At 34.4% G+C, this 27,942-nt stretch overlaps 2 protein-coding genes across 8 annotated transcripts in view; one reads left to right on the forward strand and one right to left on the reverse strand.

Annotated features, from left to right (window-relative positions):
* The window catches only part of LOC137253163 (elongation factor-like GTPase 1), a 467,431-nt gene that overhangs the window by 287,593 nt on the left and 151,896 nt on the right, over positions 1-27,942 (reverse strand). The window lies entirely within an intron of this gene.
* dsx-c73A (doublesex cognate 73A) overlaps positions 19,312-27,942 on the forward strand; it is a 154,656-nt gene continuing 146,025 nt past the window's right edge. Inside the window, exons 1-3 of one of the 7 annotated variants that reach the window (XM_067789647.1) lie at positions 19,312-19,561; positions 19,906-20,141; positions 23,903-25,713. In XM_067789647.1, the coding sequence (XP_067645748.1) occupies positions 24,079-25,713 (1,635 nt within the window). In that variant the 5' untranslated portion in view covers positions 19,312-19,561; positions 19,906-20,141; positions 23,903-24,078. Of the gene's footprint in view, positions 20,142-23,902; positions 25,714-27,942 lie in introns of all 7 variants that reach the window. The other 6 variants (XM_067789649.1, XM_067789642.1, XM_067789645.1 and 3 more) reach the window with 6 other exon arrangements.

Below are 27,942 nucleotides of genomic sequence, written 5' to 3' on the forward strand. Positions count from 1 at the left end.
CAATAGGGACAATTTTGAGTAGGGTTACCATTTAGGGTTGCCACCTATTCGAAATGAAAAACAAATTTCATGAGATATGCCGACATGGGTATCAAACGAAAGGTATTTCACTCCACAATACAATAGGGACATTTTTGAGTAGGGTTGCCATTTAGGGTTGGGGTAGTTAGGCGAAATAGTACTCTACTTACTCATATTCTATTAAAGCTTTAAAGGAGAACATTAAAGTTAAAAATTTAATTTTCTTAATTTCACACACGCTAATAAAATTGAAATGCAATATCCACCGTGGCAAATTCTACCAAAATATATTTAAATGCATATTTTTGGCAAATATGAAATGAATAATTGCAATTTCCCACACTATTAGAAAGATTTCTCACCATAGCAAAAAGATATCTCACCATGGTAATTTGCTACCGTTGAACACAAGAGGCATATGTTCAATTTGAAAACGACATCTGACTTTTTAACTACTTACCAACAGATGGAGCTTGGGGAAGTAAGTTGACATTTAATTAAACTAACTGATAGTTGTCATTCGTGAAATTTTCAAGTTTTTGGAATATAATAAAATTGTGAGACTTTCATAGTGTATAACTAAAAAATGTTTGAAATTAATAATTCGGCGCATGAAGATACTCGACTTAAATAACTTAGTTCTCGAATTCACTAATTGTCATAACAATTCCTTATACTATAGGCTGGAATTACCCATTTCAAATTGTTCATTCCAGTTCATTTTGCGGTTAGTGTTTGATATGTTTTTCAAACCTATTTTTAAGGAAATCAAATATTGGTAATATTGGGCGACCGCCGTGGTGTGATGGTAGCGTGCTCCGCCTACCACACCGTATGCCCTGGGTTCAAACCCCGGGCAAAGCAACCTCAAAATTTTAGAAATAAAATTTTTCAATTAGAAGAAAATTTTTCTAAGCGGAGTCGCCCCTCGGCAGTGTTTGGCAAGCGCTCCGGTGTATTTCTGCCATGAAAAGCTCTCAGTGAAAACTCATCTGCCTTGCAGATGCCGTTCGGAGTCGGCATAAAACATGTAGGTCCCATAGGAAAATCAAGAGAGCACGACGCAAATTGGAAGAGAAGCTCGGCGTTAGATCTCTTCGGAGGTTATCGCGCCTTACATTTATTTTTTTTTAAATATTGGTAAGTAAAAATATATAATATATGAACATATAAAAAAAGTAGAATTTGATTACTTATGACATGTAGAACAAAGTATGTTATGCGGCATACTCGAAGATTGCCAATCTCTAAATGTGCTGCAGATGTCCCGAAATTATACTGAAGTACTAAAAAATTGATCGGAAAATAATGCCGAAATCATCCCAAAAAAGTCCTTATAAATAACCTGAAAATCAGCCAAAAACACGAAATGTATTAAAGATATCCTCCAAAGGGTGTGGAGATAGTTCCAAAACGCTTTTAATACTTTTGAATAATCCCATAGTAGTTCCAAAAACAACGTCTAGCTGATCGCGAGTTAACCTAAATATAGTAACGAAATGATCCCCAAAGCAAACCCAAAATTAAACCCTAAACAGTTCTGATATAATTCTATGCTAGCCCCGAAATATTTCCAAATTAATCCTACATGGTAGCGATATAATTTAGAAATTATTCCAGTACAGTCGCTCCTAAAAAAAACTCCGAAAATATCCCAAAAAGGATCATAAAAGAAACCCAAAATTATCCAAGAACAGGCCTGATATATTCCGAAGAAAAACTCTCGAAATCATCAAAATAACTGTCGAAGAATGTATGCGTTTCCAGCATAATCTCGTAATTTTACGGGAATACTCGCGAGTGATCCAAAAATTATATGAAACAATTCAGACAAGGAAATAATCTCGAAATGGTTCGGTAAATGATTCGCAAAACGGACCCATATGAATACCGAAAGCAACCCCTATGTGATCCCTTAGTCAGAAGAAGACAGAAGTATCGACATAATGCACAGATAGTCCCGAAGAGATATAAATAGCCCTGAAATCATCGGAAGATACTATCTAAATGATTTCGAAAAGCTCGCAAATCGATAATCATCCGGGGTTTGGAAATCTTTTTAATTAAACCCAAAAAGGGTAGCGAACTAATTCGAAAATAATATCGATATAGGCTCCTAAAGATCAAAACGTAGCTGAAAAAATTATGCTAAAAAAAATCAGAAATTTTCGAGAAGAGTCCGGATATGTTTCGAAGATAGTCCCGAAATCATCGGCAGATGGTCTCGAAATTATCTCGAAAAAGAACGCAAATCGATCTCGAGTCCCTTCATGTTTCGGAGAAATTATCGAAATTATACTCGCGAGTTGGTCCAGAAATTATCAGAAAATAATCCTTATAGTATGCGAAATGATCCGTAAACAGACCCGAATTGATAAAGGAAACAATGCTGAAGTTATCCGTTGTTTCCAAAAATAATCCCAAAATAGTACCGAAAAAAATCTTCAATTGATCCAGGGATAGTTCGCAAAGTAATACAGATAATATCCAGAAATAGCTCGTAATGATCTCGAAGAGGTCGCAAATCGACTAACCTCCAGACATAGTTTCGAAATTATTCAATATACGCACCCACGAAGTGGTCCAGAAACGATCTGAAAAAAAGTCTTTGGTTATAAGAAAATAGTTTCGGAAATATCCTGGAATGATCCCTAATATAAACTCGAACTGATAACGAAAACCATCCCGGAGTGATAGCTAAAAGGTACCCAAATTATTAGGAAATAGTTTCAAAATTATCCAAAAAAATAATTTCAAAGCTTCCGAAAACAATCCTAAAACAATACCAGATTGATACCGAAAATAGTTTCGCAATCAACCAAAGTATTCCTGAATATAATCCCGAAATGATTCAGAGATAGTCTCGAAATAGCTGTTAATTTATAACGAAAATAGTTTCACAAAATATCGCAAAGTGGTCTCGAATTGGTTGCGGAAACAGTTTTAAAGTGATCTCAAAATATTTTCGAAAAAAATATGAAATAATCATATAAAACCTGGAGATTTATCAATGCCGTTGCCATAGCCTACATATACAAAATATACCGCAATCCATATGTCCCATACACAATTGGTCTAGATTAAATAGGCTCAGAGCTATAACAATTCGTATTGGTAAGAGTTATGGAGAGGGAGCGATAGGAAAAGGGACAATACTCACATTTTCACAGTTGATGAGACCTTTACCAAATATTATTGGTCCAAATCGGTAATTCTCTAAGTTATTGCTGTACCCAGTTATATTCTCCGAAATGGCCTAGACGGCAACCGTTATAACGCCCTTATCTGCAGTATCATTGATCTAGGTTACGATACTTATAATTATAACTTTGAACTTCCCAGGGACGTGGAACCTCTAACCCTTCATTTCAAAAAACCAAAAAAAGATAGTCAATGATTGTATCCTTCCAAATTTTGATTGACGTGATTGACTCACAAAGTAAAACTTTTTTTTCTCAGGGGCATGGGACCGTCTTTTTTCTCAAAACAAACCAGTTAATCATTTCAGACTATTTTCCACCTGAATTTCAAATTTCATCATTTTCATCATATTTCGGCTGATGTTCGCACATGATTAAAAGTAAGAGATTATGCAGTTCAACTTAACATTGAATAATATTCTCATATTTACAACTGATGTAATTTGTGTGCTATTTTTGTTGTTGCTAAGTTTACCATCTTTGGCCTTATTACTTATTCATCAAAAGGCAGTGAGATATTCCCTAACATCAAGTAGACGAACACAGAATCTAATTTGCACGCAATACCAAAAGCACCAGAAGTTATTAAAGCAACTAAATTACTCGCAGAATGAATTAAGATTTTGTGTGCTACTTACACGGCATATTACATTACTCGTATACCTTTACACTCTTAGCGTCTTTATGAAGATTGAAGGGCATTGCTTGCAATATGCACTTCTGGCCCATCCATAGCTCCAAATACACTCATAACCTCAACATTGCAAACGTACCAAAGCAGTCAATTGCATTCGTGTCAGATGTTTATGGGCTGGTAAATTGGCATGGAAATCATGCCAAAGTAAAAATAAAATATAGGAATTAGGTGGCAGCTAATGCGGTTTTATATTGTTGCACACTAAACTAAGTTACTATCTTCGCAGTCATAATATTTATTGCTTTTTTTCTCATTCATTCATATAAATATTTGAGTATGAATGTATTGAAATGCGATCGCATTTTCTTTAGTTAATATTGGTTTTCTATCCGTGGTATTTTTGCACTATAAACTTTATGACTAAAACTTTTTTTGTTTTACATGCATATATTTCAGCAAAAAAAAAAAACATAGATAGGTATTTCAAGGTAGTGCTAGTAAGAAATTGAGTTCGATAACCTCTAAATCTGATTATGGTTTCATTAATGAGTTTATGCAGTCATTTCAGGCATATGCATACCGAGACGAAGAAATAGAGCTGACTTTTGCTTGGTTTATCATTTAAGATATTAACAAAACTAACCAGTAAGTACGGGGCTGTCTTCGGCTGTGTTGAAGACCTCATACATTTCATGAATGGAGATGAACAATATTGTATTGAAATTTCAAAAATTCATAAAATCTTTACAATCTGTTGAACGATCTTGACGATTTTTTCAGCCAATAGCTTAAGACATCTTTTGAAGGTTCAAGACGTTACGTTAAGCCTCTTATCTGAACAATCCATTGTATCGGATATATAATTTATATATGACCGATCTTAACGATTTTTTCAGGCATAAATACACCGTATTTGTGAGCATTGGAAAAATTTACAGTCACAACGAAAGCGGACAAAGGAAACACCACTGTGCTTATCGAAAAAGAGGTATATGTAGCCAAAACCGAAGAACGTACAGATGAATACCAAAAACAAATCAAAGTTGCTATAAAAAATGCAACAAATATAGTAGATTCTAACATGGCACATAGATTGGCCCAAATGAACCCTTCGTCTCCTCCACTGATTGCGCTATCAAAAATCCACAAGCCGGACACGCCAATGAGGCCGATCATTAATTTTAAATCGGCACCATGTTACAAACTGTCCAAATATTTAAAAAAGATATTGAAAGATACTCTGGAGCTAAGGAACGAATATGCAATAGCTAACACAACGGAACTAATAGAGAAACTTGAGACCGTAGAGCTAACAAAGAACAACAAATTGGTATCTTTTGACATGAAAGATTTATACCCATCAATACCACTATCGGAGACTTTGGACATAGTCAGCTCAACAATAATTCATAACACAAAAAACAAAGTGAAAAGTATGCAAATCACAAATACGCTAAGAACCACTTTACGTCAAAACTATTTTCAATTCAGCAATAAAATATATAGGCAAACAAACGGTCTTGGAATGGGAAGCCCCACATCAGCCATTCTTATGGAAGTGTTCATGCAAAATCTGGAAGAAAAGTACATACAGGAGATGAAGTCCAAATTAGGCGTGTCATTTTATGCTAGATACGTGGATGACATAATATGCGTTTTAACTACTAATAACGAAGAACTTGTACTGGAGTACCTCAACAAGCGGCATGAAAATATAAAATTTACAATGGAAAAAGAAAAAGACGGAGGAGTCAACTATCTAGACCTCACGATAAATATTGATAAAGAATCTAAAAGATTTAACTATAACATATATAGAAAGCTAACGGCCACCAAAACAATAATACATAATACCTCAAATCACCCCCAACAGCATAAAAATGCAGCATTAAGGCATTTGGTACATAGACTTGAAAGAACACCTCTTACACAAGAGGCATATAAGAGAGAACTTGAGGACATATATAACATAGCTGCGAACAACGGATATAAAAAAAAAAACACTAGTAGATAGGCTCAAAAGGACGAATGGAGAACCAAACGGAAATAATGAAAAGGAAAATAATAGCTGGACGACTATGACATATACTGGAAAAGCAACATATAAATTAGCAAACTTCTTTAAAAAATACAACATTAACACAGCATTCAAAACATCGAATAATGTAAGGCGAAAACTAAGAACTAGCACTAACTAAGAGGATCCGTTTAGCAGCCACGGCGTATACAAGCTTACCTGCGGATGCCAACATAGTTATATAGGACAAACAGGACGGCAAATAAGAACGAGGTTCAGAGAACATATTAGAGATTACAACAAAAAAATACGGAATCCAAACATTATACCAGTGTCTAACTTCGCGAATCACATGGTCGAGAATGAATGTTCCCCAGCAAACATCAATAAAACATTTAGGGTTCTTCACATACAAGAAAAAGGCCGCCGTCTCAATGTACTCGAAAACATGGAAATCTACAAACAGAAAACATTCGACGGTAGAATAATAAACGAACAAATAAACGCAATTTCTGACACAATATTCGAGCCTTTAAAACTTGTTTACAAGAAACAAAGTAGTCACACAGGTACAACAGACAAACACACTACAACAGATAAACACACAACGTTTAACGCACCAAAACCACGAACCCACAGAGATGGTTAAACGACTAAAACTACGGATTTTTACCGGCCTCAGTCAGCCACGCACATCGATCAGTAGAAACCACACTCAGTTCTGAATGAACACACAGCACATACACATAACTAAATATACACAAGCATCAATTCTGACAATACCTGCTCATGTACCTACGAACTATAAATACAGTACAAGCGACAACAACAGATCAGAACGAAAATCGACACTGATGATGGCGCAACGCCGAAACCGGTTTGCCTCAAAACCAAATTTGACAAGGGATGACGGAAAATCGTACCAATATACATCATTTATCCACCCTGTCGGAATATCAACAAAACAAAATAAGTCAAAAATGTTAAGCTTCTAACGGTTAAAATGAGGAAGAAATAACGCAAAAACTTCTTATCTGAGCCATCGGTTATGTGGGAAAAATAATTTACATACATATAACCGATGTTGACAATTTTTTTAGACAACAAAATATATCTTATACTAGCAGACCCCGCAGACGTTGTTCTGCCCTAAATTTGGTCTATCTGCATACATTTCAATAAGCCTGTCCCGCCTAACTCTGCCCTCCCCTCCACACTTTTTCCTAATCTTTTTATTCACTCCTCCCTCCATATTTTTCGCTTCATCTATCTCCATCTTCGTCTCATTCTATCTCTTTCTCAGTCTCCTTCTCTCTTTTCTCTTTTCTCAAGTTTTTCTCATTCTTCTTCATCTCTTATCGCCAGTCTCAGAGGGTGGTATGTATTTTGTTCCAGTCCCATTCCGAGTCTCAGTCCCAGTCCCACTCCGAGCCTCAGTCCTAGTTCTAATCCCAGTCCCAGTCCGTCTCTGGTCTACTTCCCGGAAAAAAGCATCGTAAATACTAATATAGGCAAATTTATATACAAATTTCAAGCAACTCGAGTAGGACGTATGAATGTAAATAGGTATGTGGGTATTATTAATTCGTGTCTTTATATCACAATGAAAATCAGTTTGATACCCATAATTTAAAAACACATTCTAGGTGTATCCGGGTCCACTTTTTGGCCTATATCTCGAGGGGTATGAAAATTACCCTCTACTAAAGTACTCATCAACAGCTTTCATTTGATATCCATATTCTATAAACACATTCTAGGGGTACCCGGGTCCACGTCTTGGCCTATATCTCGAGACCCTAGTCACCCAGGGGTAAGAAAATTACCCTCTACTAAAGCACTCATCAACAGCTTTCATTTTTTAGCTTGGTCGTTAAAACAAACTTCTTATTTATTTATTTACTTGTATGTCTATTATACAGCAGACACTTAAGAATATAGTACAACTAATGTAAATTAAGTATTACTTAAAAAATAGGTTTTTAGTTTGAACTGTATAACCGATTTGGTATATGTAAAATCTAAATCCAGAAAATTTGAGAAATAGTTGTAATCAGACATAATTCTATTCAAGGGAGCGTTAGCACCATAGATTGTTCTGTTAAATCCAACACGAAAACCAACAAAATTTCGTAAATTTCTGCAGGGCACATTAAATTTAACTAGCTGAAGTAAGGAAGGACAATCTATCCTGCCAGAAACAAGATCCATAATAAATGTAACCGATAATAGCGTTCTCCTATCGGATAACGATACCAAACTAATTAATCGACAACGAGCAACGTACGACGGAATCGGTTCAGTAAAGTTAAGAGAGCGTAAGGCAAAACGAACAAAGCACTTTTGGACTTTCTCCAGACGATTTATGTGGACTGAATGGTATGGTCTCCAAATGACAGCTGCGTATTCCATTTTAGAACGGACAAAAGCCGAGTACAAAAGCTTATAGGTATATGGGTCTGAAAAATTAGAAGAGTGGCGTTTCACAAAGGCAAGTGTTCCAAAAGAATTTGTAATTATGTAGTTAAAATGAGTAGTAAAATTTAGTTTGCTATCAAAATACACGCCAAGATCTTTAATTTCATTAACCTCAGAAAGGCACGAGTCCGCCAACCAGTAGCAAGTATCCAAAGGCTTGACCATTTTAGAGTAAGTTACTTTGAAACACTTGTTAATATTTATATAAAGCCTGTTCAAGGCGCAATAATCTAAAAATTTATTAAGTTCACTTTGAAGCGCCGATGAATCACGCGAGTCACTTATTTCAGAATATATTTTAAGATCATCGGCATATAAGAGAAATCTAGACGAGTTAAAACAAAAAGAAACATCATTAATAAACAAGATGAATAATAAAGGACCTAATATGCTACCTTGAGGTACACCAGATGTAGCAATGAATGGATCCGAGAATGCCCCATCTATAGCAACCATGCAACTCCTGTTATGTAAATAAGATTTTATCCATTTGAGGATACTGGAATGAAAACCCAGGAATGCAAGTTTCTCAATGAGGATTACGTGAGAAATTTTGTCAAACGCCTTAGAAAAATCAGTATAAATCGTATCAAGCTGAAGACCATTACGAAAGCACGAATGGCAATCCTCAGTAAAGACTGCAAGATTGGTAACTGTCGAGCGTGCTGCCACAAATCCATGCTGATTTGCGCAAATTATATGTTTCACATGAAAATAAAGTTTCTCTTTTACAATGCATTCAAATAGCTTGGCAACAGACGACAACTTGGATATAGGCCTATAATTTAAAATATCATTTTTATTTCCACTTTTAAAAATAGGGGTAATAGAAGTGCTTTTCCAATCATCAATGAAAACCCCTGAAGCTAGGGACAGATTAAAAATAAGCATGAGAGGTTTTACCATCGAGGTACAATTTTTCAAAAGTTTCATGGAAAGCACGTCAACATCGGTATGCGAAGAGTCTTTGACACTCTTTAAACCTTCGATGACATCCACTTCAGATAATACCAAAGATCCAAAATCAATAGAAGAACACGGTTTATCGTTGAGGCTAACACGTAACGCATCTAGGTCGTTTACAGTCAAGTCCTCATCTGATACAAAGTTCGATGAAAAGAAGTTCGCAAATAGATTGGCAGCCTCACTGATCGATGAGGCTGAGACATTGTTGTAGTACACTGTTTTGGGAATACTCGATATCCATATTCTATAAACACATTCTAGGGGCACCCGGGTCCACATTTTGGCCTATATCTCGAGACCCTAGTCACCCGGGGGTATGAAAATTAACCTCTACTAAAGCACTCATCAACAGCTTTCATTTGATATCCATATTCTATAAACACATTCTAGGGGAGTACCCGGGTCCACGTTTTGGCCTATATCTCGAGACCCTATGCGTCGATCGCAACCAAACCTATGTGCAAACCACCGCGTGAGATATACGCAACTTATGTGAAAGTTTGATCAAAATCGACCGGATAGTTTTTGATTCTATAAGCCTCACACAAACGGACATTCATTTTTATATATATAGACTAGCTTTACTCGGCGGACGTTGTAACGCCCGAGATCGAATGAATATTGCGTTATTTTTCCTGTTTTTTTTGTTTTTTTTTTTTTTTGTTGATAATTTAATTTATTGTTCTGTAAATTGAATTGAGTTTTGTACGCATATTTGGTGAAATTTTCTGTTAAAACATTTTATTCTTGTATCTTATTGTATTGCTTTTACCGCTGATGATTGTTGCTTTGATTACATTCCGAAGAAGCATGATTGGTAAGCCAATTTTCAAAGTTGATATATGCGCAGGCATTCCTTTTGGTTCTAAGGAGTATAGAAATTCATTTGGATAACTCACAATTTTATCTTCATCTGTAACTGTGTCGATCGATTTATATTTCGTCACTTCACCAGGAAATTGATTTTGAAAGCGATCATTGATTTTGTTAACATGATCATTTTTGGGAGCTAAGATAGTTCTTTCGCATAGCCAAAAAACAAAAACGTTTAAATTTAAAATTCTTAATTCTGAAATACGAAAAACTTTCGTCTTGAACGAAGGAACCTAGAGCCAATTGGTGATGATTGAAGTATGGAAAACACGTTTTCAAAGGGAAAATACACACAGAATTTGATTTTTATATATATAGATAGATGTAGATAGACCGAAGCTAAACAATTTTTTTTAACGGCGGCAGATTACTAAACGTCCAAAAGGTATAACAGCCAAACTCAACAATGCAGTCAAACTTTAGGTGTTAAAATAACTTAAGTTTGTACGGCAGCCATAGTTTTTCTCCATTCCACATTTTACTGGAGGTGTTAGGACTTAACGTCAAATAGCTCCTTACCAATTTGCATTATCCTACCATTACGACATCCAGATATATGCAGTATAATATTTGTGAGAGGTGACACGCCCCCTTTTCCCAATTCCATATTTTCTTGGTGGTGTTAGCAGAGAAACATTAAAAATCTAGAAACAAGTTTTTTTTTAATAAGAAAAAAGGTTTTCTAAGCGGGGCTGCCTTTCCGCTTTGGTTTGAATACACTCCGTGTGTATTTTTGTGATGAAAAGCTTCTCAGAGAAAGTTCATTTGCCCATTAGAGTTGGCATAAAACATGTAGGTCCTGGTCTGCCAATTTATAGTAAAAACTAAGAAGGAGAACATCGCAAAATGGGAGAGGAGCTGGACCTAAATCTTTTAGGAGGTAAATCGAGCCAAGTTTTTATTAATGTTCTTTTTGGAAAATCAAGCAACAGAGAGATTGTTTACTAATCTCGATTACTTAGCAGGTCTACTCTGACTAATTTGCAATTTCCCAGCTCTGGAATACGTTCAGTGAATATTTTCTTTAATTTTATTCATTACGTTACTTCGTTGATATAAGATGATTTGATTTTCTTTTGCAAATAATTAGTTTACTATGCTTGCTGCTGCCATAAAGCTCCGGCTTCAATCATATATTATATGAATTCCCATATAAAAATTGGACAGTTATACTCCTTCTACTCGCACAACAATTCTCACATTAATTATGCCAAAAAAATTTCAGTTCAAAGAACAAAGTGTTATAAAATATATCTTTATATTTCAATCATAAACCGAAGACAGCAAGAATTAATTACAAAGGAAGCAAAAACAAACACAAACTACAACAACACCCCACATTCACCATCCAATCAAAACAATTGCAACTACATACCGACACGGAATCAATGGAAAAAATTTTAAAATACAAAAAAAAAGGCAATTGTAATTTGTGATAATTTAACGATCAGAGCTTGTCATTTATTACCACACATATGCATATAGATACATACTTAGATACATCTTAGATACTTCTTCAGATACATGTGGTAATTTGGCTCGCCTGCAGCAATTTTCATTAATTTATACATATGCATATTTATATGTTTCGTGGAGTGAGGGCATGCAGCAGCATTTACAATTGTTGCAGCAGCAGAAATCGGCAAACAAGTTGGGAAGCTCTTGCTATTGCTTCTTCGTTGACTAACTTAGCCAATGCGACAGGAACAAGATTAATGCGAGTAGCCGCTAAGAAAAAGACAATTGTTGTCATGCGATGACAAGGACGAGGTGCAGGTGGTGTAGGAAGAGTGATTTGGGAGCAATAGCGTTGGATTGCAAATAAAAGCAACATTGTTGGACAATCTGTTAGCCGGGACAATTTGCGTTGAAAGCATGTGCGCGGTAAGTGAGCTAAGAATTATGATCGTGGAGCGCGCTGCTGAAACGCTTAAAATTCAAGCTAGCCAATAGTGGGGCACAAGCGGCTTTGTCTTATATGATTGGTACATATACAGTGTTGTGCAATGCAATAGTAACACGAAAAGTTGGCCGGTTGGTTTTATTTTGCTTGATTTTATTTTATTTTATTTTATTTTGTTTTTCTTATTGATATTAGAGAAAAATTAAAAAGTTTACAAACAGCAATGTTTACTAGGACATGTTTCTGAATTTCATCAGCTAACATTTCGGATGCTGAGTATTGAAATCGAAATCTTCAACAATCATACTTTATACTAGTCCAACAAAGCGGTGCTGCTGAAAACGGTGAGTAATCGGCCGCTCTTTAGCGGTCGTTATCGTTATATAAGCGAACAGCGGGTCATTCATATGGCTGAGTGGATAAAGGCATCTGCTGTTTCAATAGTATGAAGTACTTCAATACTTAGCTCCCAAAAAATTAGCTGATGAGAAAGTGAAATTCAGAAACATGACCTAGTAACCATCGCCGTTTTTAAACGATCAAGCACGTTTTGTGCTCGTGCAATGCGCTTGACAGGCTAAGACTCCAGCTATTAGGAGTGATACAGCTCTCATATCTAGAATCAGCAAGTTGCTTAAGCCCTAGAAAGCTTCTAGTATTTGCCACGAGGACGGAATTATTTTATAACATAAATAAATAAATAAATGTAAGCCGCGATAACCTCCGAAGAGATTTTAGGCCGAGCTTTTTTTCGAATTTGCGTCGTGCTGCTCTTGATTTTTTCCTACAAATAGGCGGGACGGGACCTACTTGTTTTATGCCGACTCCGAACGGCATGTGCAAGGCAGACGAGTTTTCACTGAGAGCTTTTCATGGCAGAAATACACTCAGAGTGCTTGCCAAATATTGGCGAGGGGCGACCCCGCTTAGAGAAATTTTCTTCTAAATGAAAAAACTTGTTTCTAAAATTTTGATTTTGCTTTGCCCGGGGCGTGAACCCAGGATCTTCGGTGTGGATGGCGGAGCACGTTATCATCACACCACGGCGGTCCTGGTTTTTGATAGAGTTTTCAGTTTGGTCGTTAAAATAAACCTCTGGTAACACTACGAACTCATTCAGTCTATGTGAGGTCCTTGTGGGCCGGCCAGTTCAACCATCGCCGTTTGTAAACTTTGCAATTTTTCTCTAATATAACTAACAAAACAATTGCATAAAGCAATATGAGCGTGTTTCGCTCATAAAATACGGATAATAATTTAATTTTTATTTATTTTAATTTATAAAATTTTGATGAGCTCGAGGCAGTTTAAAAAATTGAAAGACAGTTTAAATGTTTACATTTCAATTTTTTAATTTTATTTTATTTTATATTTTTTTATTTTATTTCATTTCAATTCACTTCATTTCATTTTATTTTATTATACTCAGCTACAGAGTATATTAACTTTGTTCGCATAACGGTAATCCGTAACGGCATAAACTAATCGAGGTAGATATACAATTCTAAATATCAAAATGATCTGGGTGAAAAAAGAAATTCATATAGCCATGTCCGTCCGTCCGTCCGTCTGTCCGTCCGTCTGTAAACACGATAACTTGAGTAAATTTTGAGGTATCTTGATGAAATTTGGTATGTAGGTTCCTCGGTGCTCATCTCATATCGCTGTTTAAAATGAACAAAATCGGACTACAACCGCGCCCACTTTCTCGACATCGAAAATTTCGAAAAACCGAAAAAGTGCGATAATTCATTACCAAAGGCGGATAAAGCGATGAAACATAGTAGGTGCGTTGAACTTATGTCGCAAAATAGAAAATTAGAAAAATTTTGGACAATGGGCTTGGCACCGCCCACTTTTAAAAGAAGGTAATTTAAAATTTTTGCAAGCTGTAATTTGGCAGTCGTTGAAGATATCGTGATGAAATTTGGCAGAAGTGTTAAATTAGCAAAATCGGATGACGAACACGCCCACTTTAAAACAAATTTTTTTTTTAAGTCAAATTATAACAAAAAATTTAATATCTTCACAGTATAAAAGTAAATTATGTCAACATTCGACTCCAGTAATGATATGGTGCAACAAAATACAAAGATAAAAGAAAATTTCAAAATGAGCGTAACTCCGCCCTTTTTCATTTAATTCGTCTAGAATACTTTTAATGCCATAAGTCGAGCAAAAATTTATCAATCCTTGTGGAATTTGGTAGGGACATAGATTCTATGACGATAACTGTTTTCTGTGAAAATGGGCGAAATCGGTCGAAGCCATGCCCAGTTTTTATACACAGTCGACCGTCTGTCCTTCCGCTCGGCCGTTAACACGATAACTTGCGCAAAAACGATATATCTTAACTAAACTTAGTTCACGTACTTATCTGAAGTCACTTTATCTTGGTATAAAATATGGCCGAAATCCGACTATGACCACGCCCACTTTTCCGATATCGAAAATTACGAAAAATGAAAAAAATTACATAATTCTGTACCAAATATGAAAAAAGAGATGAAACATGGTAATTGGATTGGTTTATTGACGCAATATATAACTTTAGGGGGTGACACCTACCATATTAAGTAGAAGAAAATGAAAAAGTTCTGCAGGGCGAAATCAAAAGCCCTTGGAATCATGGCAGGAATACTCTTCGTGGTATCACATATATAAATAAATTATCGGTACCCGACAGATGATGTTCTAGGTCACCCTGGTCCACATTTTGGTCGATATCTTGAAAACGCCTTCACATATACAACTAAGGGCCACTCCCTTTTAAAACCCTCATTAATACCTTTAATTTGATACTCATATCGTACAAACACATTCTAGAGTCACCCCTGGTCCACCCTTATTGCGATATCTCGAAAAGGCGTCCACCTATAAAACTACGGCCCACTACGTTTTAAATAATCATTAACACCTTTCATTTGGTACCCATGTCACACAAACACATTACAGGGTTACCCTAGGTTCATTTTGCTAAATGGTGATTTTCTCTTATTTTGTCTCCAAAACTCTCAGCTGAGTATGTAATGTTCGGTTACACCCGAACTTAGCCATCCTTACTTGTTTTATTTTATTTTATTTTGTTTTATTTTATTTTATTTCATTTCATTTCATCTTATTTTATATTACTTTATTTTATTTTATTTCATTTCATTTTATTTTATTTCATTTCAGTTCATTTCATTTCATTTTATTTTGTTGTTTTTTATTTTATTTTATTTCGTTTTATTTTATTTTATTTTACTTTATTTATTTTACTTATTTTATTTTATTTTATTTTATTTTACATATTTTACATATTTTATTTTTAATTTTATTATTTTGGTAAAATTTTTTTATTTAAAATTTTGTTTTATTTTATTTTTTACTTTATTTTAATTGAGTTTATTTTATTTTATTTTATTATGTTTTGTTTCATTTCTTCCTATTTTATTTAATATTATTTTATTTTATTTCATTTTTTTTTTTTAATTTTATTTATTTCCTTTCCTTTCAGACAACAAAATGTGTCTTTAACTTTTTGTGTTGCTATTTTAATGTACACAAGTGTATCTTTTGTTTAGTATGTGTCTGCCTATTTTTATCATCTTATTGTTGTCAGTTTGCGTGCCTTTTTGATAAGCGTTAGAATACTTAAAAAATCTCTAGGCCAAACGTCCTGATATTTAATTGGATGCGCTGCACGAAATGACATCCAAGTAATCAATTAGCCAGTGTTGCTCCTTGTTGGTAACAAGAGTTATTATGTGACTAAATTTGTGGGATATAGAGCACGCGGTTGATGTCTATAAATAATTTTAACAGCAGAAAATTTCATGCAATGGAGTTATTGTGTGATATAACTAAGTTACTGGTGCAGCTCACCGTAGTGACTAAGTTCAATCAATTAGCAAGGCAGTTCGGGTAAAGAGAACTTTAAATATTTGCAAAATTTGTTAACGTGTATATATTTTGGGCATTTGTAAATTATGAAGCTTGAAAACTTAATTAATATTTAAAAGTCTTTATGAGATCGAGCTCGCTTTATTAAGCCTACGTGGGAACCGAGTGCCAACCTAAAAGTATAAATATAAGCCCTTAAGGTCTTACATTTGTGAAGATATTTGTATGCAGAATGTCGATAATACATAAATTTGCCGTTGCCAATTTTGATTATGCTTCTATGAAAATAGTTGCTGCCTGGAACGGTGGCATTTAAACTGCTTTCGAACTTCAGCTTGTTAAGATAAAAATCTATTTAGTTATTAATTGAGTCTGCTAGAAGTAGGTTGAGTATACCTTCATATTGGTGTTGAATATCTTTCCACTACCCACTTTCCTAAGTTTAAGTGTAATTTGTGGCGGTCACAATGATGATCAATTCGAATAAGGTTTTACATTTAAAGACAATACCACTTTTGGGTAGATGCTATTCGCTCCACTTGCACCAACACATAGTATGACGAGCCTTTTCTAAACAGGTGAGATTCTAGTTCTTTTGAACAACGTCCCAACGCACTGAATAGTAATGCGCCTTCATAAAATCTGCTCAAAAAAAAGGTTTACAAGCGTGCATTACCGAGAATTTCTTTAACCGCTCCTGCTTTCTTATTTTGCATCCTAATTTGCAATCGATTATTAGTCTCAGATACCTGGCATCATGCCGGATGATTAGTTGCTGGTTTTTTTGCCTTGGCAGTGTATGAATTCCACTCTGAAGGAGAGTGTGAAAATAGTAGATCCGTCTAGTTGAGATGCAGCCTGAAGCCAGGAAACTGCGCTACCTACAAGGTTTTGCAAATATTTTTTTTTTGTCTGACTTTTTTTAGAAGGGGAGCGGTTCCACGATATTGGGATCACCCATCGTTGGAGAACTCCATCATATTATTTTTATTTATGATAAGTTTTGCTGTAGCGTTATTCAAAGTAACGAGCTACAGCAAAGGTAAGAGTACTCCACAGTTTGGTGTGGGACCTCCCCCTACAAAAGCTGATTTCTCGCGATTAAAACAATTACTACAACACATTTCTTACCGGTTTCTTACCCTCACTTCAAATAAGACGGATTGTGATATGTCAGCTCATTTGGAGTTGAAATCGAGTTTGTCTTTAAAAAATACGCCAGAGGTGACCTGTTTCTACAGTCCTATGCCACTGCTTCATATAAAGCAGGTTCTATGGGTTGCTCCCTTAGGTCCGAGCGGCAAGCAATGGAAGGGTAGAGCTCACAAATTCGTATGACTAGTAATATGTCGTATGTTTTAAGAATGAAGCATGTAAGACTAATTCGTCCTTAGATTCCGTCCATTTCAAACTTTTTCTACCCAATGCGGTGATTTATATGAAGGAAGATTAGTTAATTTTCAAAGTAATTTTTTCTTTGAGGTTCTAAGCCAATCTTATCAAGTCATGCTAAGTCTTGAGCGAGTCTTACTTGCCCTCACCGGGCCTTACGCTCTTGAAATTCGACCTATAAACAGTAGAAGTTGGAAACCTCGCTGTAATCCGACCTGGTAATGCTTAAGTCTTTATTTATTTTTTTATTTATTTAAAAATAAATACATGCAAGGCGCGATAACCTCCGAAGAGATTTTAGGCCAAGCTTCTCTTCCAATTTGCCTCGAGCTCATTTTTAAGTTTAACTACAAATTGGTTGAGGGGCCTATATGTTTTTACGCCAATTTCGAACGGCATCTGCAAGGCAGATGAAGTTTTACTGAGAAGCTTTTCATGGCAGAAATACACTAAGAGTGTTTGCCAAATTAGAAATTTTTTCTAATTGAAAAAACTTTTTTCTAAATTTTTTACGATTATTTTCCCGGAAGTTGAACCCAGTACTCTCGGTGTGGTAGGCGGAGCACGGTACCACCACACCACGCCGGCCGCCATTTTTTATTTACTTATTTATTTATTTACTAGCAGGCCTGGCAGACGGTGTTCTGCCCTAACTTTGGTCTTGCTACATAACTTTTAGGAAGTTTTTACCTCTTACTTTCCAACCTCATCTCTCGCCTTTTATTCACTTATATCTGCGTCCCTTTCTCCCTCCCCTCTCCATTTTTTCTATCCCTCGTTTTATCTGTAGCTCCTTCTCATTCTCCCTCCTCCGCTCAATCTATCCCTCTATTTTTGTCTAACTCAGTCTCTTTTTCTCTTTCCATCGTTTTTTTTCTCTAGTCCTTTTTTTTTCTCCATGCCTTATTCCCAGTCAGTCTCAGTTCTAGTCCCATTAACAGTCCTAGGGGGTTGTATGTATTCTTGTATGCTTATTTATGAAAAAATAAAACAAACATTTTTTCAAAAACATCAAAAGCCGACAATTTTTCGCTATCTTCACAAATTTTTATATGAGTTTTAAGAGAAACTACTTTGGGAAAGACTATTTAGAGTTAGGCTGAATATATTTTCATAATATGTTTTGCCGCTAGCAACAAATAACACAAAAATATGATGAAGCAACAAAACGTTAAGATTACAGTGCAATATTGAAAAATCCCAGATTGTTAAAGTGCACAAGGTCGGTGTAAAAGATGTGCAAAAGTTCCGAACAAAGTGTTGTAGCAAGCAAGGAAAATAAAAGAGAAAGTTTGTACAAATTAAGAGTGCGAAAGAGAGGTGAATAAAAACAAACAGAGAATATGTTGCAAGATAACCTAGAGAAAGGCTAGAAACTTATGTTGCTCGCTACTATAATTTTGTTTGCTTCAAGCGCAACTTAAAAGAAAATCCAAACTAAGGTGAGCCGACAAAGAAATACAGCAACTTGCGCCGATGACATCACAATGAGCTTACAGCTGTAACAAACAAGTTCGATGTGCGCTACGAACCGCTAACAGTCAGCAGTGATTGACTTTTTGCGCTCGGCTACTGTGATGATCGAACATAAACCAGCCGACCAAGCAAAGAGCGCCCAGTAACAAGTTAGCCATGACCATCAAATGCTTATGACCCAACATGGCGAGGCGAGTGAAAAAATGCTGATTCGCTGCAAAGGCAACTATGATATTTCTATTACTAGGCTTTTGTTTTATTGTTTTTATTGCTGTTATTATGCGCTCTCTTAAAATAGTCAAGTAGCAACTCTTTTTTCTTTTCTGCTGTTGGCCTTTGTTGCCTTACAATTGCACTCTGCATTATTGCAGATGGTCGTGGTCGTGATCTTGGTTGTGCTAGATGGTTTTATGTTTGAAATACAAATTTTTAAAAGACGCTGCAAAATCTATTTGCTGAACATTTGTACCGCTGCGGTGCTACTAGTTACAGCTTGACTCGAGTTCGTCGCTTAAGTCTTTCGTTATTTAATTTGATTGTGCACTCTCTTTTGTTATTTTTTTTTTGCTATAATATTTAATTACTAGAACGTTTGTGTGCTAACTTGATTTTTCTTACGGTTGTTTTTTTTCTGCTCTGGTTCTGCAAAAATTCTTGTGGAACAGCAGTTTTTCCTTGATTTTCTTGATTTGGTGAACGTCGGTCAAAAACGGGTACTTTTTAAAACTGAAAATAAAATGATCCAAAAAGCAAAAAGAGGGTGATCGGCCAGAGTAATGCTTGATTTCATTTTGTGAAAGCAATATAAAGAATAACAGTTTAAATACAAAAACAAGAAATTGTATGTGTGAATGCTGTGCACTAGCTGTGATTGTTCTTGAAGTGGATGTGGCAAGCGCAAAGTCGTGGTGCTCTGTGGCATATGCAAGCAAAGTGAAGTTAACGCCCAACACAAAGGTGGAGGCTTGGAGCAAAAAAACCAAGTTAAGAACAGTTAGTTGACACTAATACGGCTCGTTGCTGATTTTTCTTCCGCTTTTTTTTTTTTTGTTGTAAGTGGTTGTGGTTGGCAAAAGAATTAGAAGCATAAGTTAAATCCAGTTGAAGCTGTGCAACAAAGTGACAAATTATGACTGTGTAGGATATATGAAAAAGGTGAATAAGCATAGCTGTAAAAGGTCGGTTAAGCGCGAAGTAGTTAAAGGTAAAACCAAACTTAAAATAAATTTTTGAAAGAAAAGAATTAGAAAAAAGTGAAAACTGCAAATAAACAAAAGCGAAAAAGGAAAGCAAGTGAGTGACTTCATTGAGTGCAGCTATGTACATATTAAACGATAAAATATTTAAAAGTAAATTAGAAAATTTATGTATATTTACAAAACATTTGAATTCGTTTTCATAGAAATATTTATAAATTATGAAAGGCATGCAATTTAAAAGGAAGTAATTTAAAATACACAAGAAACAAGTTGGTATACACTTAAAAGAGAACAGAATAGAAAACTAAAAAAATTTTTTTAACTCAATTTTAATTGAATTACGATCAAAACGAATAATAGCTACAAGATTGAAACATAAAGAAAAAAAAACACAAAAAAAAAATCAAACATAAAATTAAATTTTGTTAACATGTTTGACATTAAAAAATTAAAACATGCAAGAATTCCTGCAGCATAGAGCACCAAAAGAACAAGATATATCAAAAGCGCTCAAAATTCTTTTTTTTTTTTTTTTGCATTTTTAATTTTTTTTTTTAAATTTCAGTTGCAAAAAAATAAAAAGAAAATGTAACTTAAGATAAAAACATAACAAAACAATAGCAGTAAATAACTAAATAAATTCAAATTTCAATTAAAACCTACAAAATAGTTTAAGTTTGACGCCTGTAAAATCATATAATATCAAATATTTTAACCTAACTAAAATAAAATTAAAAAACGATTTGGAAACAAAAAAAAATGTTATAAGAGCTTTAAAAAACTTTAAAAAATATGTATTTCCCTTCCATTCTTGCTTTTTTTTTTTTAATTTCAGCTGCCAAAAAGGTTTACAATAAAAACTGAAGTTAATTTCAAAATTAAAAAAAAAAATCTGAATGAGATTTCCGCTATTATTTTTTTATTTAAAATAAAACATCAACTTAAAAAAAATTGAATAATTCGAGTTTTTTAATTTAATTAAAAAAGAAACTGAATAGTTTTATATTAAATTTTTGTATAATACACTTTTTTTTTGTGTAGCCTAGTCTGGTCTTGTGTTTCAAAATTAAAAAAAAAGTAAATTCGAACGATATTTTCCCTATATTTTTTAAATGAAAATTTAAAAATAAAACTTTTACTTAAATAAAAAAGTTTTAAATAATACAAATTTTTAATTTAATAAAAATCAAAATAAATTTTTTTCAATTAAATTTTTATATAGTAAATTTTTTTGTGTAGCCTAGTCTGCTTCTATGTTTAAGGTGTAAATAAACACTTATTCTACCCTACGCCTGATACACTATTTATATTTTCAATTAAATAGAAAATAACAAAACATTTTTGAAAAAACGATATTTTAATTAAAAAAAATGCAAAGCCCTAAGAAAAGCTTTAACATTTTTTCCTTAAAAAAAAACTAAAACTAAAAAAACCTGAACGATATTTCTTCTATCCTATAATTAAGTGAAATATTCTAAAATTAAACATAAAATTAAAAAAAACTTTGAATTAAATACAATTTTTTAATTAAAGTTATAAAAATTAAACCGAAAAATAATAGGTTTTAAACCCGATTTTAAAATTTAGATAAATTTAAAATCATTTTAATTGCTTAATTTTTGAGTAAATATATAAGGGTAACGGCAATTTAACTGTTACAATTTCTGAACACAATTAAAGCCTCAAAAAATATAAATTCCATTTAGTTTGTCTTCAAAAAAAATTTTTCAGTACCAAAAAAATTAAAAGTAAGAAGCCAGAAAAGATATTTCAAATATAAAATGTAACGAAAATAAAACTAGTCTTAAGTAAATTTTTTAAAAATCAAACACAAAACCATATAAAAGACATTTCGAGAACTGTTAAACTTGAAATCATTTAAAATTTTCAATATTTTGAGAACAATAACTTAGAAAACCACTTGTAGCTTGACATAAAAAAAAAGTTTTTTTTAAATGTTTTTTCAAACAAAAATCAATTGTTTCAACTTTGCAGCAATTTTGAAAACGATAATGAAATTAATGAAATTTAAACCCAAATTAATGTCTAAGATTTGAAGAACATTTACTATAAGCAGACCAACTGGGACACATTTTTTTAAATTATTTCAAATCTCAGCAAGGAATATTAGTAGCAAAAAAATTCGATTTTCTATTTTATTTGTTTCTATTACAGCCCAAAAAAACTTGAAATATTAATTCATATTAATAGTTTAATAGGACATTTTTTCTATTATTTTGTAAAGAAATCTTAAAAATTCTAAATTAAAAATGTTTAAATTATAATATATGGAAAAAATTTTGTTGCTAAAATTAGTTAAATTTTTAAATATATTTTAACTTCGCCAAACTAAAACAAACTTGAAATATTCTAATTAATTTTTTCATTGACCAATTTTTATATTTTTCAAATAAAGGTAAATAAATACAGCTTTAATTTTTCCAGGCTAAAATTAATTTAAAAAAATATGCATTTATAAAAACTGAAATTTAGAAATCTACATTTGTAAAAATATGAATAAAAATAAAACTGAATCAAATTGGAATTTTTCGAGAAAAAAAATAAAATTGTAGAGCAAACAACTTTGTAAATTTCATGGGCTGAATGATTTTTTTGTACAGTTTTTTTGGAGAAATTATAAAAACATTATTAATATAAATAATGAAATTTTGATGACGGACTTTTTATGCATATAGTTTTTTTTTTACTTTTTTTAATTCCGTTTCATTTTCAAATTAAAACTTTTAAACGATTAAGACAGAAACTAAGAGTTTAAAATGTAGTTTCACATTACGAAATTTTTATTTTCTTTGATGCAAAAATTTTTTAGGTCAGAGTAATATTTTTAAAGCAATCTCAAATTTTTTCAAAAAACTTTTAACTTTTTGCACAAGGGAAAATTTTTGAATCCTTAAACATAAACACCAAGCAAAAAATATATAATAAACCAAAAAAAAATTTCTTTCGAAAACAGTTTCAAATTAAGGTTTTTGGTCAAGCAGAATTTAAAAAAAAATTTATTAGAGCCTTTAGTAAATGAGCGGAAAGCAATTAATATTTTTTAGTGATAAAGGCAAGAATAAAACACGAACTTAACTTTTTTAATTTATAAAAGCTACACATTCTCAAAAAAATATATATTATATATATTTCTTTCAGTTTTTAAAAAAGCAACATCAAAATTTTAGAAAAAAAGTGTTTTCAATTAGAAGACAATTTTTTCTAAGCGGGCCGCCCCTCGGCAGTGTTTGGCAAGCACTCCAAGCGTATTTCTGCGATGAAAAGCTTTCAGTGAAAGCCCATCTGCCTTGCAGATGCCGCTCGGAGTCGGCATAAAACAAGTAGGTCCCGTCCCGCCAATTTGTAGGCAAAATTAAGAGAGCACGACGCAAATTGGAAGAGAAGCTCGGCATAAAATCTCTTCAGAGGTTATCGCGCCTTGCATTTATTTTTATTTTCTTATTGATTCCAAATTTGAATTCAAAAGTTTTTTAAATCTTGTATTCGAATTGTGGCACAAAGCTTAATTTTTGGAAGAATACATTTTTTTTTATTAAGGTTTCCGAATTTTTTTTAAGTAATATATTTTAAAATAACATAAGATTATCGCTTTCTGTTTTCGATAACGTTTTTCAATTTCATTTTTCTGTGTACAATGTTGATTTGAATTTTTAAATTGGAACAGTTCTAATTCTGTATCTTCAGTTTCTAGAACAAAACTTATTTTTTTGAAAACGATTTACATTTTTTTTTTTTTAATAAAAACAAAACTGTTCGAATAGTCGATAATAACAATAACATATTGCACATAATTATTTACGAAAACATTTTTTTAATATTATATTTTTTTTTAAGACATTAAAAAAACTTTAAAATTGTCTTTTGTATAAAATTTAACTGTTGTAACAAAATTTCCAGTAATAGAGCAAAAGAACAAAAAAATTGTGCCTTAATTAATTTGCAAAGCAAGAAAAAGAAAATTTTAACTTCCGTTTAAACTAACGGTATTAAAACCGTAAAAATCATCAAAAATGTTTTCTTTGCGAATATGCTCGATAGCCTGGCTGTCCATTGCCTTCGGACTCATCAACTTGCTACAATTCTTCAGCACCATCAGCGCCGAGTATCCTGACGTAATAGAACTAGTCGGCTATAGTAATCGGCGTGCACGAACGCATTACATGCCAATTGCGGCTGACAATCCCACACAAGCGCCACCTGCAGCCAAAATGCAAGCTGACATCGAAACGGTTAAAGCAAATATTGAAAAATATAATAAACTATTAACGCTGGATACGAAAAACTTGCCTGAATCCCAAAAGGATATGTTGGAGCGTATAGTGGAACGTGTGGCACGCCTCAAAGAGTCGCTGGACATCAATGACAGTGAACGGCTCACAGCAGCAGTTGTGAAGTTACCGAATAATGGGGATGCTACAGCGAGTACACACACACCGACGGATGCAGGTGCTGACATTGAAGATGAGATTGCGGATGCTAAAACAACCAGCATCACAACAGAGGTGGCAAATAAAGCTGAAGCCGAAACCGACTCTACTTTAGTGCTAGATGAGACTACACTACTGCAGCTGCAGACCTCCATGGATGAGCTGGCTGCTGTGCGGACTGGGGTAACAGCGCAAACTGCCATCGCGCGCGAACTACCAGCCGCTACCACCACAGATTATAATTTCAATGACGTAAATGCTGAACGAACAGAAAGTGGCAGCACAGATGGCGTGGAGATTGGGGACACCACTGAAAATTTAATGACAGCAGGTGGCGGCAGCGGTTCTTCACCAGCTGATTATTATCCCAGCACAACAATAGATGCGCTAACAGATGCCACAGATGCTGATGATCAGTTTGTTGCTGCGCGTTCAAATAATCGTTTAGCTGCTGCATCCATAAAAGCTGAATCGGAGGAATCTAACGTCGGTAGCAGTAATGGCGCCGTTGGTCTCACCACAATTGGCAGTCAACGTACATTAACTACAAGCGGCAAATTGACAAAAACTCGCGCCACAAAGCGTCCCAACTCTGCTGGTATTACCAAAGTGGGCAGCAGCACAGTGAAACGTGGCCAGAAACCTCAGCACACAACGTCTGGCGGCCAGCATCGGCATACGGCAACGAATAGGCAAAAGTTGGTCACCACTACAACAACAATACAACCGGCGCAGGCATATCAACAATTACAGCAGCAACAACTACAAAAGCTACAACAGCAAAAACTGCAGCAACAACTGGCTTTGGAAAAACAGCAGCAACAACTTCTGCAACAACAACAACAATTACAACAATTGCAATACCAGAAGTCACAACTAACACAGCTGCCACAATCAGCCTCCTCGCCATCTTTATATCAAACTCATAATAATAATAATAAAGTTTCCTTGTCATCGCCTACACCACTAACCGCAGATAAAAGTTCGTCTGCTGCTGCAACTGCATCTACTTCTTCTACTGCAGCCGCATCCGCATCGCCATCGTCGTCATCTTCGTACACTTCGACGCCAATCACCACAACTTTGGCCAATAACTACGGCGCTCCAAGCAATGACATGGACTATGAGCCTCAAGTAAATACGTCGGCGTTAATTGATAGCTTGAATGCACGCGAGGAATTCTACCAACAAAAGCAACAAATCGGCAATAAGGATAAGGTGAGTACATGATTTTGAGTGATGGTTTTTTTATTAATAGGAAGTGGGGGTGTGTGAAACTGAGACTACAAGTTTGAGCGCAAATGTATGTGCGAAACTATGTCAGTCGATGGTTTAGTGGGGATTTGATTAACTGAGATGTCTGGTGTGGATAAGGAAAGAAAAAATATTTCTAATTAATTACCAAATATTACACGAACTTTTGTAACTGCGCATTTATGGGGTTATTAAAGGCGGGCGGAGGCTTTGAACTGAAGCTTCTTGGCGGTGGAAAGACTGTAGTTCAGATCGTCAAAGAGAGAAAAAAGCGTGGAAGAGTGTAAATCTAGATTAGCAGAATTAATGAACTACTATACAAATTATTCCCAGGTATTTCATTGGAGCTTCAATGGGCATATGTGTGTGTAATGCGTTGTACGATCTGACAATAAGGCTAAATGGAAATATCCCTCTTAATTTCCTTAACCTGTGCCAAGTAGTGCTGATAGCAAGTCTTCGCTTTTGAAAAACAAACATTTTTACACTGAAACGACCTCCGGTCTTTGAGAGACTGAATTAGTGCGGGTGCCTTTGCCAAAGCCGCAATATTACTTGCAGCTGCACGTCACAGCTACCACCAAACCTAACCTATCCTAACTTGCAGCTCGGCAGTGGCTGACCCACCCCCCCCCCCCCCTCTTTTATTAAAACCATATAATTTTATATATTCAAAAATTAATAAACCAATAAAGTCGTAGGCTAAAGTAATCATCTATAAGTAGACGCAAATACGTATTTAATAATAATATGATTATAATACATTAGTAAAACTAATATCTATGCGCAAATTTTTCATGCCTTTGAGGAAGAAAATATATCAATGATATCAACAAAATTTATCATTTAAAAATTTTCTTTTTCCACACTTAATAATATGAGGTCACTTCGGTGACCTTGCCCCATCGTTGATCGTAAATGCAGCTTTAATTTGCTGAATGAACGATCGCAGCTAGCATTTGATACTGAGATTGTCAAGAGTACTTGAAGTGCCGCTCGCAAGTTTGAAAAAACATATTCTCCATACGAGATTTTTAAAAGTAAGTAATTCTAACGGAGTTTTAGGTTCAATTTCCTTTCTACTTAAAAGTAATATTTTGCAGTCACATATTTCGATAAAAAGTTCTGTTCCATCGAAATCTGTATTATAAATTTCACCCAAGTTCTTACAATTATTTTCTAAGGCGTTATTGTCCTTCTTTAACCAATTTCCAACGTCTATGAGAAATCCAAACTTAAAATTAAGGTATTTGATCGTGTAAATATTGTACGTATTTCCTGTTGGAGACGATAGAGAACACTTTTTATAATGGGAGAAATTCACATTCTGCGGAAAGACCAACATGTCTAGCCGATTCTCTGGGCATTTTGCAGCGCCTTCTTACACGTTTTGCTATATCAATATCGCAGTTTTCACAAACAGACTTATCTTTTTCTATAGCTTCTTCATAGAGAGTGTCAAGAATTTCGGATAGTTCAGTCGCCAATAAATTAAGATCATTCATTCCGGGATCGTGTAATCTGAGCTGTTCACGATCAATCCTCCAATTTCGGTTAGTTCAGTCGCTAGTGATTTAAGATCATGATACGCTTCTCTGAAATTCTTCCCCGGATTTGTTATCTGAGCTGCACACGATCAATCCTCCTTAAGGTTTTATACCACAAATGAATTAATGTTATGAAACTAAAATTTAGTATGTTTTGCACCAGAACGAGCTAGATAGAATAGCTTGGCTTCTCGTGTTACTTGTAGTGTTAGTATCCTCTGCTAATTGTTCTAAGTGTTTTATTACATATACCACCGACGATAACGCTTACCGCTTGTATTCTGGTGCTCCATCGTGTTTCAGATTCACGTTTGACAGTTTTTGTTAAAGCATTTTCTAATAATTCCCATCGTAACGTTGAACGTGAGAAAAAAAGATATATGCTTTCAATTATTCCACAACCTGTCGCAAGTATACCCGATATATGCATGAATTTTTTAGTATAGAACATTTTTTCCAGAAATCAGTTATAAAAATACAAATTATCCAGAAAGTTCTGCTTTGTGGACCATTTTGCGCCCCCCTGTGAGTAGCGCCCGGTGCAAGATGCTACCCCACCCTCACTGCGCCACTGCAGCTCGGAGCATTCACGGTGTCAATGATGTGCTGATCAATTTTATCCATAAAGTTGAAAGGGAACAACGAA

Source organism: Eurosta solidaginis, chromosome 5, assembly GCF_040869045.1.
Source record: "Eurosta solidaginis isolate ZX-2024a chromosome 5, ASM4086904v1, whole genome shotgun sequence".
Taxonomy (NCBI): domain Eukaryota; kingdom Metazoa; phylum Arthropoda; class Insecta; order Diptera; family Tephritidae; genus Eurosta; species Eurosta solidaginis.